General features: G+C 40.0%; 1 protein-coding gene across 1 annotated transcript in view; it reads left to right on the forward strand.

Moving 5' to 3' along the window:
• Nucleotides 1-13,989, forward strand: part of LOC142219380 (uncharacterized) — a 75,115-nt gene that overhangs the window by 52,652 nt on the left and 8,474 nt on the right. Inside the window, exons 14-19 of the mRNA XM_075257418.1 lie at nt 598-697; nt 4,667-4,706; nt 6,127-6,178; nt 8,009-8,120; nt 9,735-9,818; nt 10,140-10,263. Coding sequence (XP_075113519.1) covers nt 598-697; nt 4,667-4,706; nt 6,127-6,178; nt 8,009-8,120; nt 9,735-9,818; nt 10,140-10,263 — 512 coding nt within the window. The remainder of the gene's footprint in view (nt 1-597; nt 698-4,666; nt 4,707-6,126; nt 6,179-8,008; nt 8,121-9,734; nt 9,819-10,139; nt 10,264-13,989) is intronic.

Consider the following 13,989-nt stretch of genomic DNA (forward strand, 5'->3'; position numbering starts at 1 on the left):
TAATGGGTAATAGTTCTAGACTAGGGAGACTGGAAGAGGGTGGGAGGGGATAGTAATTGGTAGGATAGTGTAGCTAAGGAGACAGTGGGGGGGAAAGCTGAGTGAGAGGGAACTAGTGTAGAAGTTGCACAGTAAGAAGTTATACCAGGTAAACAAATGCAGAGGATGTCGGCAGCAACCAGACACACCCAGAAATCACTCCAAACACTGCTGAAGGTATATGGTTTTACTTAACCCATTACAACCATTAACAGACCTTTCCCAAAAAAAAAAAAAAAAAAATCTGCACGGCAAACTCCTTTAACCGTTAAATATAAGGCAAGTGATTCATAGCAATGCTTGTGCATTTTCAATTGAAAACCACAAACTTAGTAAAGTTTCCACAACAACTGCAAGAAGTTGCACATGGTCGATTTCTTGAAATTGCCAACAACATGTGGTTGTGGTTTTACCTTGGCAAAAGCCATGAATCCCTAACCTAAATCTTCCCCTGGCTTTTAGTAAATGTGTTCTGATATATTTACACAAAAGGTAATGAAATTCTTAATATTTGAGACCATGTCTGTGGTTTTAGCAATATTTTCTGACACTTTTCAGGTTGTTCGAGAAGCAGTCGTTTGGCTTGGTGTTCATCACAAACAAAAGAAAGCGCTAGAAATCTTTGCAAGGGAGATTGCACCTGCAGGCACTGGAATGGGTAAATTTTTTTGGGCTACCCTGTTACCTGAATTATGATATGACTGATGGAAAAGTACATAGAATGAATAAAGGCTCTACTATTCACTGTACACGGATACTGAAACTGCATTAAGGGGCTTTTTCCATGTCGAAAATATTCATGGCTTATCCTAAGCATAGTTCATCAATATGTTATAGGAAGGGGTCCGACATCCAACACCCTCATCAATCGGCTGTGCCTGGCAGCTGATACACAGGGAATGGAGCAGAAAGCAGACGGCTCTTTTGTGTGTAGTAATCACCTGAGTGTTAGCTAAGTTGTAATTACTCGATTCATCCACTACACAGTGTATGCAGCTGTCTGCTTCCTGCACAATTTTATGTGTATCCGCTGAGGACAGCTGATCAGTTGGGCTGTTAGGTGTCCAACATCCATCAATCTGTTAGTCATTTTCTTTCACTAGGCTAGGTCATCAATATTTTAAGTCTGTAAACCCCTTTAAGGCTGCTCATATATGTAGTGGTTTAAAGAGGACCTTTGATGGTTTGGGGCACATGCAGTTTTATATACTGCTGGAAATCCGACAGTGCGCTGAATTCAGCGCACTGTCTGCTTTCCAGCAGTATATAAAACTGCATGTGCTCCAAACCATCAAAGGTCCTCTTTAAACCACACAACAAATATTCACACATGGTTTTATCACAAGCTGCTGCGGTTTTGCAATGGGTTTATCTGCACATCTTGTACAGTTAAAGCGGCAAAGGGTTTCACCTGTATAAGCTACAACCATGTACAGCTTTTACTGTGTGGTTTTTGACCGTGCGTGAACAGGCACCATGATGGTTTGAATCTAATGTGATCTGATCTGTACATTCAGGAGTGTTTCCATGGGCATAGCAGCTACAGAAGTTGATTTGAGTCTTAGAGAATGAGGCCCTACATGGGTTTGATAACAGAGCAAAGAGAAATATAAAGCCAAAATGGTGTCTGATCAGGGGATGAGGAAATTACCGGAATATGAGGGCAGTATACGTGAAGGAATTCTGTAGTGTGACAAACAATCAGCTGAAAGGGTCCAGGCATGGGAATTTTTTGTTTTGCTGGACTGCTTCTTTAATACCCCCAAAACATATTTTAACATAAAACAATATTATGAATCTAGAGCACTAAACATGTATTTTATTTCATTTCTTTTGTTTATTTCCTCATCTTCATTACAAACTCAATTAAATTCTTTTAGTATAATTAACAATATTTTGAAACTTGACCTTTAAAGTATGCTTGGATGTAGCCGAGAAGATACTGAGATGGCTGCGTTTTTGTAGTTAAAGCTATATTTACACAAGAAAGTTCAATCCGTGGTCAGAAGCTAAATTAACACAACAAATGTCCCTGTCATTTCTCATTTACAGAAAGTCATGCTCATGAATTCAGCAAATCTAGCACAGAAATCCCACCAAGCAAGTTAGAGAGGTTGTGTCCAGACGTTTGAGATTAAATGCCATGCTTGCAAAAATTTTTTTTCTCTTTTACAAGCACAATACTGGGGTTCACTTAAGTGGTAACGAAGGGAGTCCACGTCAATTGTTTACACACGATAGATGCATCTAGGGAGTTGAATGACTGTGTTCAGAGTTTTGCTGTATAATCTGGTATCCAGGACAGTAACAGATGACAATGATGATTTATATTCTGATGAATTGACTCCTTCCATGACTCCATGCATGTCTTTTATAGAGGACCTTTCACTACCTACAACGACTCCAGGCCTTGGAATCTACTAAAATGCTCTTCCACTGATTCCAGCATAACCCTTACTGTTGCTGAGGAACAAGCGCAGTTAGTTTTTGTCCCGATGTGCTATTTTGGCTCTGAAATGTCAGAAGAACCATGTTAGATGGGGGTGGTGTTTTAGAGCTCCAAAGAAAAGCGGCCAGTGTCAGAGCTCAGAATCACACACCTTGTCTGCTCCTGCCTGACACTGCCCACCTGACAGCACAAAGCCTTTGTAGCACACCGGACACCAAAACTAACTGCACTGATTGCTCAGGAACTGTGGGGACAAAAGAAATGACTCCAACTGTGCCAAAATCAATGGAGAGAAGCCTATTGAATATCTGGACTTGGTGGAGGAGGGATAAAGTTCTCTTTAAATGTCACACACACTGATTGTAAACTTCTTTTTCAATGTTATGTGGAATTGGACAGAATACAAAAGAATGACATTGTCAAATTGTTGCTGTCCTAGATGAAAGGTTGGTGGTGGTTTGTGGGCCAAAGTCCTCATAGCGGGTGTCTTTTAACACTTTGTAAGCATATTATCTAGATGGCAAAGGGTTAAATGTTGTCTTTGTTTTATATCATGTCTCAGTGACAATATCTGAACACACAGACAGATCTTCATTAAGGAAAACCGTACAAAATATGTGAATCATTTCCCAAAATTTTAATGTTCCTATAAGCCTTGGGTGGCTATGTTGTCCTGCAGTAGTACCAAGGACTGTAAAGCTTCAGAGATAAGCCAGAGCTGTGCCCTGCACCAATGTGGTGAATTATTCTACTCCTATGGTACATATAGTAATTTCCAGCAATGAGAAGGTTAAAGGTCTTATAGAATGATGGGATTTTGTTTGCATGGAAATTGGATGATTACCTTACTTTATGGTAGAGAAATTGTAAAAGCATCTGCAAGCATTCACAGTATATAGTCCATGCATGAGCAAGTGACCTGTAATTCACATTGAGCTGACCTCCATTTGACTCCACAATGGCAGCTGGTTAGTGTAGTTGGAGATTTCAGAGAGCTTCTTATTTATAAATATTATGACTAATAACACGTACATAGCAAGTTGAAGACACTTTGCAAAAGAAGTCATAAGTTTAACGGTTTGACCTACTCTCTGTTTGACCCCACTCTCGCAGATAATAGCTGACAGTGTCAAGACCTTTCCTAGCCAACAAGGGCAATGGCTTGGTGACAGTCTATTTCCCTGTGCATGTCATCAAAACAACACTGTTGCCTGCAAGAGATATGGATCCATTCTGTCTTGAGACCCTTACTTTTTCCCACAGTTTAGTATTAACACTATAATATATTAGTAAAAAATTAAAGTGGCCAAACCACTACCAGCAATGTACTTGCTAAGTCTGTTATTAGAATTATATTGTAGATGTATAAAAAATAGTTTACATTTGTAAATTTTTCTACAAATTGATGTCAATGTCCCGTTTTCCCATCTTTTCTGGAAGCATTTCCCTATACAGTGTATGTCTCCATAGCAGATGAATTTGTTAATATGGGGGTAGGCACCTGCAGAAAGAGATTGGCAATAGAGTACAGACCTAAACTTGTTCCCTGTGTCCTAGTTGGACTTTCCTGAACCTTGATTTCCTTGTAAGATGACAAAGAATAACAACTTTGTATCCAAACTCGCAGAAAAAGGAATCCTCGTGGGCCCTAAATACAGTGCTATTGTTCGCAGGATGCAGATAAGAATATACTTGCATCATGTCATTTTAACACATTTGGCCAATTTAGTGCAGTTTACCTGTTCCAGATTTCCCCTGGATCAACACTGTAGGGGATTGTAGGGTTATAGGTTGGACTTGATGGACTGATGTCTTTATCCAACCTCATCTACTATGTAACTATATGTAAGCATACAATAATGTCATTTGGCTATATCTTGACATAGGTTATATTCACATCATGCACTCAATATATTTTCTAATTAGTGGGACAGATATGTAACACCAACCAAAAAAAATAATTCAGTTTTGGGCTTTTTTTTTAAATTAGATGGTTTCATGTAAAACATCTAATATGTATATATGTCTCAGTTTCCATTTTTGTCCCATGACTTGAGGCACATATATTGCTTTTATATAATTACGTCATACATCATAGCTTGCCTTCTAGCAGAAAGTTAAAAAAAAATATAAATTTTTGCTATATTTCATATATTTTTTTTTGTTTTGTTCCTGTAGCTCCAGGTCTCACTGCTGTTGTAGGTGGACGTCCTCGAGTGTGAGTGTTGCTACCTTTCTGAACTGCACTGTATTGTTTGCTTCGAACTTAATTTTTTTTTTTTTTTTTTGCCATTTGTATTATAAAAAAGAACTCCCTACAAATAAGAGAATTGAGAGCAGAATAAGTAATCATGGTCAGCAGAACAGACAGTGTTAAAGGGGTATTCCCATAACCCTTGTTCACCAACCTTCAGGCTTTGTGCTCTGTTCACTTCCTGGTTTTCTGGGTACATTGGTGGGCGGGGTTTCACTTGCTCTGCTATGTTTGCAGGTAGTAATGAGGGATTGGTTGTAAATGCATTACCACAGTATGAAGCTGATTTAGAGGCTTATGTAGCAGAGCTGGATTTGAATCAACTTGCATTACATACAGAGGTACAGGACTCCCTATCTCAGCCCTTATCAGCCAAATTCAATTAAACTGACTGATAAGTGGAAGAGCTGAAGATAGAGTTCAGAAATCCCTGAACTTTCACCTCCCCCTCCCCTATCTGAGGAGCCCCATTACTTATCAGACATAAGCAGCACTAAGCCCCTCTCTCCCCCCTGAGAGCAGGCAGCTACTTCACTTGGGAAATGAGCAGATAAGCCCAGTGGCCATAGAAACACAGTGTCAACAATGAAGTGAATAAATTAAGATAGCGGACAAACAAAGCAGTTTTGATATTTAGGAAATGTCTTAAATCCACATAAACTAGCAGTATAGATAGGATCCTTGTTATGGGACAACCCCTTTAAGGAAAAATTCGAAAGGGGTTGTCTGATTTGGACAACACCATCTTAAGATGCCTATACACTTTTAATAATCTCAATGCCTCCATCCCAATGCATGCATGTGTTTTTAACCACTTCCGGACCGCCCATAGACTTTATACATCCAGAAGGTGGTTTCCTTGTTCTGACAGGACGTACCGGTACATCCAATCAGATCACAGCAGCTGCACGAGATCGTGCAACTGCTGAAACTGGGAGCTGGCTGCAACTTCAGCCGAAGCTCTCAGAGGGAAGGCAGGGAAGGTTTATTGAGACTATTTAAATGAATCTGACGTTTAATAAATCAGTGATATAAATGAGTGTTGATGCCTGATGAAGTGCATTTAGCACGAAACGGTCGTCGCTTCATTTCTTCTACATTCCATCTACCCTACCCCCGTCTGTAAATGCTGTTCAAGTGCCTATTTTTATGGAAGATTATTAAAGTTTGGTGAATTTTACTACTGGCTGGTGAGTGCCCTGATTTTTTTCTATTTTTTTTGCACTATATTGGACTATTTGTTTAACAGTGAGCACCACCTGAATGCCAGATCATCTAGTTTGAGATCCAGTGATTTGGTGTATGTTCACACTCACAGAACGGTGCCGCTGCTTTTGAACTTTTTTTCATTTATATATATTTATCCTTTTCATTTTCATCATAGGTCTCCTGTCCTGAAACCATTTTTCTTCCTATACCCTAGGAAAGATGTGAATGTGAGTGTATTTGAGCATTTATCTATTTATGAGTGAATATGCCTTCCATAGACAGTGGAAAATGTATAAGTAAATCAAGTCATGTCAGTAAAAAAAGAAAACCAAAAAAAAAACTGCATAATGAATTCTCCATACATATACCTCCTACAATTCTTGGCCACCATTGTTTGTTTGCTTTTAGGTTATTTTTCTTTCTTCCTCATCAGAGGTTCAGATGTTACATTACACTCACCGGCCACTTTATTAGGTACACCTGTCCAATTGCTCGTTAACACTTAATTCACATGGCGGCAACTCAGTGCATTTAGGCATGTAGACATGGTCAAGACAATCTCCTGCAGTTCAAACCGAGCATCAGTATGGGGAAGAAAGGTGATTTGAGTGCCTTTGAACGTGGCATGGTTGTTGGTGCCAGAAGGGCTGGTCTGAGTATTTCAGAAACTGCTGATCTACTGGGATTTTCACGCACAACCATCTCTGGGGTTTACAGAGAATGGTCCGAAAAAGAAAAAACATCCAGTGAGCGGCAGTTCTGTGGGCGGAAATGCGTTGTTGATGCCAGAGGTCAGAGGAGAATGGCCAGACTGGTTCGAGCTGATAGAAAGGCAACAGTGACTCAAATAGCCACCCGTTACAACCAAGGTAGCCAGAAGAGCATCTCTGAACGCACAGTACGTCGAACTTTGAGGCAGATGGGCTACAGCAGCAGAAGACCACACCGGGTGCCACTCCTTTCAGCTAAGAACAGGAAACTGAGGCTACAATTTGCACAAGCTCAACGAAATTGGACAATTGAAGATTGTAAAAATGTTGCCTGGTCTGATGAGTCTCGATTTCTGCTGCGACATTCGGATGGTAGGGTCAGAATTTGGCGTCAACAACATGAAAGCATGGATCCATCCTGCCTTGTATCAACGGTTCAGGCTGGTGGTGGTGGTGTCATGGTGTGGGGAATATTTTCTTGGCACTCTTTGGGCCCCTTGGTACCAATTGAGCATCGTTGCAACGCCAAAGCCTACCTGAGTATTGTTGCTGACCATGTCCATCCCTTTATGACCACAATGTACCCAACATCTGATGGCTACTTTCAGCAGGATAATGCGCCATGTCATAAAGCTGGAATCATCTCAGACTGGTTTCTTGAACATGACAATGAGTTCACTGTACTCCAATGGCCTCCACAGTCACCAGATCTCAATCCAATAGAGCATCTTTGGGATGTGGTGGAACGGGAGATTCGCATCATGGATGTGCAGCCGACAAATCTGCGGCAACTGTGTGATGCCATCATGTCAATATGGACCTTGTTGAATCTATGCCACAAAGAATTGAGGCAGTTCTGAAGGCAAAAGGGGGTCCAACCCGTTACTAGCATGGTGTACCTAATAAAGTGGCCGGTGAGTGTATGTCAGCAGTGGGGCTATCCCGTAAGAACTGGCCCTATATTTTAGATGGCTCTAGGCCGAAAATTCACTTGGCTGACAACTACGTTGCTCGACTTCCTCATACACGAGCATACTTCACCACTATGTCATGTGTACTAAACAGGGAGAGCGGAGAAAGTTGCTGTCAGACAGTTCTAGCAGTTACTTATGTACCTGAGAACAGAAGGATTAGCAGTTGAAATCCCACAACCCGATCATGATCTCCCCCCAACATCTGCTATCAGGTGATACTCAAGAGGTCTCAATATAAATTAGATGGCTGGTCAAGCCTGTCAAAATTGTCAGGTTCACCCAAAACCTATGTAAACTGTATGGCCATTTTAAGGCATTTTAGAGCTGCATAATCTGTAACTAAATATCTAGTTTGTAATGTCATGTATTTTAGATTGACATTTTCATGGACGGAAAACATATAGAACAGTTTGTGGATGACCATTCTTTCACGGTGGATGAATACATTTCTGCTGTAGATCCTGTAACACCAGAAGTGCCCAAAGGTATTTGGAGAGATCAATTTTATCAGATTAAATATAGTTTAATAGCAAATTGCAATTAGTTTCAAAAACAGATCATTGAGACTTTTTTTCTTTTACGTGTTATGTTAAAAAAAAAAGTCAATATATTTACTCATATTAATGAATAATATATTACCTATTAAAAGGGTTATTCAGGGCAGAGGGGTCAAACTCTTAGCATCCCTGGCAATCAGCCTTGTGAAGAGGTCTCTATATATTATACCAGGCACAGCTCTGTACTTTTGCTAATGCCTGACTTTCCAGCTCGCTACATGCAAGTGAAGGCATCTGAGCTGTAACAAAGTGTGGCGCTATACATGGTAAACAATGAAGGGGAGTGCTGTGGCCCCATCAAATAGCTGATTAACTGGTTTGTTGAAAGTCAGCACCCAATAATCTAATATTTTAATAGTCTTCCCTAAACATATAACAAAAATGACTGCAAATAACTAGTGGCCGGTGGCAGAATTCTGTCTGCAAAAAACTTTTGTTCTATTGCAAATTTTCTTCCATGGGTTAGTTGAAAATATAAGTGCTTTAACTGGCCAAATTTGCCCAATAATTTGCTATTTTGCACAGACTCTGCATATATATAAATTTTTACACTGCCCACCCAGATCATGCAGTGGTTATGTCGATAGTAGGAACGCATCATTATGACCAAACTTTTATCTTAAAGGGTTTCTACCATTAAAACCTTTTTTTTTTTTGTGGATAAGACATCGGAATAGCATAGCCTTTAGAAAGGCTACGTGGTCTCCACTGCGCCATTTCTTAGAAATACCGTTTTTTACCGGTATGCAAATGAGTTCTCTCGCAGCGATGGGGGCGTCCCCACCGCTGCCAGAGAAGTGTCTCCAAGCGCCGCCTGCTTCTTCGTCCGCAGCGTCTTCTTCCGCAGCGTCTTCTTCAATGTCTTTTTCCGGCGCAGGCTCGTAACTTCTAGACCTCGGGCCTTGGGCAGAGCAGACTGCGCAGGTGCACAGATCATGGGAAAATGGCTGCTTGCACAGTATTGTTAGCGGCCATTTTCCCGTGGCCTGTGCGCCTGCGCAGTCTGCTCTGCTAGAAGTTACGAGCCTGCGCCGGAAGAAGACATTGAAGATGATGCGTCGGACGAAGAAGGAGGCGGCACTTGGAGACTCTTCTCTGGCAGCGGTGGGGATGCCCCCATCGCTGTTTGAGCACTGGGTAAAACAACGGTATTTCTAAGGAGCAGCGCAGTGGAGACCACATCTAAAGGTAAGAGACGCATAGCCTTTCTAAAGGCTATTCCGACGTCTTATCCACAAAAAAAGGTTTTAATGGTACAATCCCTTTTAAGTGTATGGTCGGGGCATTATTTTCTAACTATTGTGCCTCCCTTCCTCATTGGCTGAAAACCACCATGTAATATGCCACATATGGCCCCAATACATGTGTGCCAGAAGTTGCACTAACCTGATCAGGCTAGGACATACCTTAAATGGCACCTTGTTAAGCACAATATTATGACCACCTTATAGTTTATTCATGTGTAATGATTTCTTAATGTCTGTCATTACACAATAGTGCTCAGATCTTATTAGCATCGTTTTATTGCCTTTATATTTCTAGACTTACCAAGTGGTCCTTACACATATCGTTTAGAGGAACTTGCTTACACGAGAAGTGGGGACAAAGGAAACATTGCAAACATAGGTAATTATACTATTTGTGGTTCCACTAATGCATATTTGTAGTTTCTGTGAGTCTATTAATACTGCAGATGTAACTATAATTTATTCTATATTTTTAGATTTAAAGTATTTTATATTAAGGATTCTTACTATAAAATCCCAATAATCTGGAACAGTTGGGGCTATCCACGTAACAGAACATGATTTTTGAGACTCTGTAGGATGTTGACTCAATACGTACTGAGTTCTTATGGTTCATCCCTTATATATCTTCAGCCCCACCAAACAAAAATGGCCTTCTGCAGTTTATTTGTAGAGTGAGTGCTGTCTTTTTGTACTGTAGGTGTTGTGGCTCGTCACCCATTATATTATGCATACCTGAAAAGAGCACTAACATCACAAGTTGTAGAAGACTACTTCCAGCATTTACTGCAGAAAAAAGATCCTGAGGAGCAACTTGTGGCCAGGTATGTACCTCTACTGAGTAATATATTTTAGAAGTTGATATTAAAAAAATAAATAAATAAAAAATAAATATATTTATAATATATTAGGTTTCATATGTGCACAGTCAAGTTTCTAGTGCCCCAATCCTGGCCTTGTTAATTGTTCATCCTCTCCTATTGTTAACATGCCTCTTAACATCAGAAAATATGTTAAATATCTTATGTTTCACACAATGGGGACCTAACAGCCATGCCTGTGACCTGAAACCTTTCTGATCACAGGCATTTAACCATCACATCTGATCGTTTTCTTTGTTCACTTGTATGGTATGGTGAGATTGAAGGAAGCATGCAGTTACCAATGCAGCCAGGAGACTTCTGAAGACTCCTAGGTCTGCCAGTACCTGTGGCAGGGCTCAATAATAACAGAATTTTTTCCAAAGACTGCAGTAATATAGAATTTATATTTGTGTTTGACTGAAGTTCCTTGGGTCCACCAGATAAAATGATTCTGAGGTTCCAACCTTACAAGAACCTCTAGGTTGTACCTTTTAAAATGTGGGTGTATTTTGCTAGTCTATTATCATATTAGAGCCTGTGACCAGTAGAGGATCCTCTGATATTCTGGTGGGACTGTTAAGTAAAAAAAAACAAAAAACTTTTGGAAAGTATGGCGTAAAACATGAAGGCATAAGAGAAAATTGGCTTGTCCTTGAAAGGGTTAAAGTGTGATTATACCTTTTGGACAATTTTTTTCATTTTTTGGCATCATATGTGACATTAATACATATTAATGTTGGCTTCTTTCTCTAAAAAATACAGTGAATTTCTTTACCTAGCTAAAATCTAGATACTCCTCTGGACTAGGCATGGGCGGGCTCATGTTTAATGCAGGGAAGTTTATACTGGCAGGAAGGTATCTGTAAATAGATTTATCTTGTGTTAGCAATGGTTACGATCTATGATCATATATTGCATGGTTGCTTTGAAGCGGATTATTTTTCTCATTTTTGTTGCATGTTTTGTGTATTTGCCATTTATATACCAAGGCTACGTTCACACCTGTCAGACTGTGTCTGCCTGAAAATCCACAGAGGAAAAGCCCTATATAGAGGACATTTTCCTCCTCTCTTTTCAGTTTTAAAGTGACAAACACCTGATGGACCCCATTGTTAACAGTGGGGTCCAATGGACTCTACATGTAACCGCTATATTAGTGGTCTGTCTCTCCATTGTTCTGGTCCTCCTACAGACCAGAACAACAATGAAGCAACACTAGTGCTGGTCAGTTATCACAATACAAATGTACTCTCAAACCTATAGTTTGACAGGATGGTGACCTTCTATGTAGTTGACACAGCAGATACTGGAAGTTATTCTCATGGATAAAAAGAGAGAGAAAAAAAATTATTAAAGGGCCATCTGAGGTGACATTATTCACACTATCCATCGCTTTGTGGCAATTACACTGCACTTGACCCTGATGTATAATATAGAGCTCATAATTCACCATTTATGTCTGAAAATATCTAGATATGTGGAGAACAGCTATCCTCACTTATAGAATAGACAAAATGGTCTAAACCGCATTACACTGAAAGCAGGCAGGAAAATTGCGGCTGAGGTGTGTGACCCAAAGGTGAGGGTAGATTGATGCCTCGCTCATATAACCTTGTGCGAAATTAGTTGTAGGATAGTGAAGAAGAATGGAACAGTAATAGGACTTTCATTGAGGGTATTATGGTTTTAGCCAGTGCCTCTGAAATGTCACATTTTTTTCCACTTCAGAATGCTCATCTCTTGTGACTTTTTTTTTTCCCTTTATTTTCATCACTTTAAGTTCAAGTTAATACTTAAAGGGGCCCTGGCAGGTATAAAACCCCTCCCAAACCAATGATACTGCTGTGCAAAGGCCTTTAATAAGAACAGAAACTTGCCTATATAGCCACAAACTGAGCAATGCAATGCAAGGATAATCAAGCCTGCAAGTGCACTGAGGGAAGGCTTGAATTGCCAGATTATAGCCACGGGTGAAGCCCCTCTGGCAGTGAATGACATGTTCAGCCTCTTCTTGTCACAGGTGTCAATATGCAATTCTGGCAAACTGGGCTAGCCCCTGGTGCACTTGCAGGCCAATTTGCATATCCATTAGATAATGATTATCTCTACATTACTTCATGAGTTTATGGCCACAAAGGTATGTTTCTTCTCCTTTTTTAACCCTTTCTGGTCAGTTGTGTGTTGGGTTTTATTTTAACTTCCAACATTCTGAAAGTCATAACTTTTATATTTTTTAGTTCACAGAGCCATATATGGGCTTATTTTGTGTGAGACAAATTGAAATTCGTAATGGTACCATATGATATCGTGTGCGAAGTACTGCGAAACTGGAGAAAAAAAATTTAGAATGGGGTGGAATTAGAGAAAAACTGCATTTGTGCCATTTTCTTTCGAGATTTGTTTTTATGCTGTTCACTGCAGCCAAAATAACAAATTCCTATTCTTTGGGTTGCCATAATCCCATCGATACCAAATCTATATAGTTGGATCCGGTTCACATCTGCGTCCGGGTTTCCATTTGGGAAGTCTCCTTGGAGACCCCCGGACAGAAAGCTATACGCATAAAAAAAGCGGTTACCTAAGGAAACCCCCGGACCATATAGACTATAATTGTGTCCATGTGGTTTCCGCTCAGTTTCTACACAAAAGATGCGGAGAGAAAGTGTGGCTTACAGGATTTTTCTCTCCACATGTTTCATGGGGAAACCAAGCATTGGCCGTAGCGATTTCTAACTTGAGCAAGGTTATTCCAGGCATACCTTTTATGCATTGATCAGCGCCAGCATTTTTTAATTAGACCGCTTTTATTGATATGTTAATTATCCAGCATGAAGCATCGGAAGCCTTCTAGATGTTCCCTGAGCACCGCTTTTAGTTAAAAATCACTAAAGCCAATGATAGCATTAAAAAGGGAGTCTATCTATACACCACTTACAAGACAAAATGAGCCCTTATGTAGAGGACCCTTTACTCCTAATTTGTCTGATTTTTAGTAAATCCTTGTGTGGTGTGTCTGGCAGATGATATACGTTTTATTATTACCTGTTGGGAGTGCATATATATATAATATTACAATTCTTTTCTTTTTTTTTTCTTTGCGCATTATTGACATAAGTTAAGGCTATATTTTGAAGGTGGGTATAATTGAAATGTTAGGTATATAGTGAAATGTGTTTTCTATTTTGCTTTAATCACTTTTGCAAAGCTTTATTTACCTTCGTAAGACAGTATATTGTGCCTGTGTATAGAGATGCACACAAGGTGTGTTAGGCCATACTTTCCTTGTGCCCTAATACACAAACACATGATAGCCCTGGGCAACTTTGTCAAATCCTTGGCTGTCTTCATGGTAATGCCAGCCCCTGCTGTTACAACTATAACAGGAGTTCCTCTATTTTAAGGTGTTGTTTCATTACAGCACCAAAAGTGTTTACAGAATGATCATTGGATTGACAAGTCATTCATTACTATTTATTGGCATGGCACCATCTTCCTTAGTTCCTTACATGACCTATTACTGGATTAACACATTGATAACCATGTTTACAAGATACATTAGGCTATAGTAGTTTAGAATCTGTAAGGAAGAGTCCATCTGGCTGGAAGAGGTCAGGAAAAGGTCTTAGCAGCTCCAGACGTGCCAGCAGGCGACTGTTAGAAAACCAGCTAGAGGAGATTTCCGGCCAA

Source organism: Leptodactylus fuscus, chromosome 1, assembly GCF_031893055.1.
Source record: "Leptodactylus fuscus isolate aLepFus1 chromosome 1, aLepFus1.hap2, whole genome shotgun sequence".
Classification (NCBI taxonomy): Eukaryota; Metazoa; Chordata; class Amphibia; order Anura; family Leptodactylidae; genus Leptodactylus; species Leptodactylus fuscus.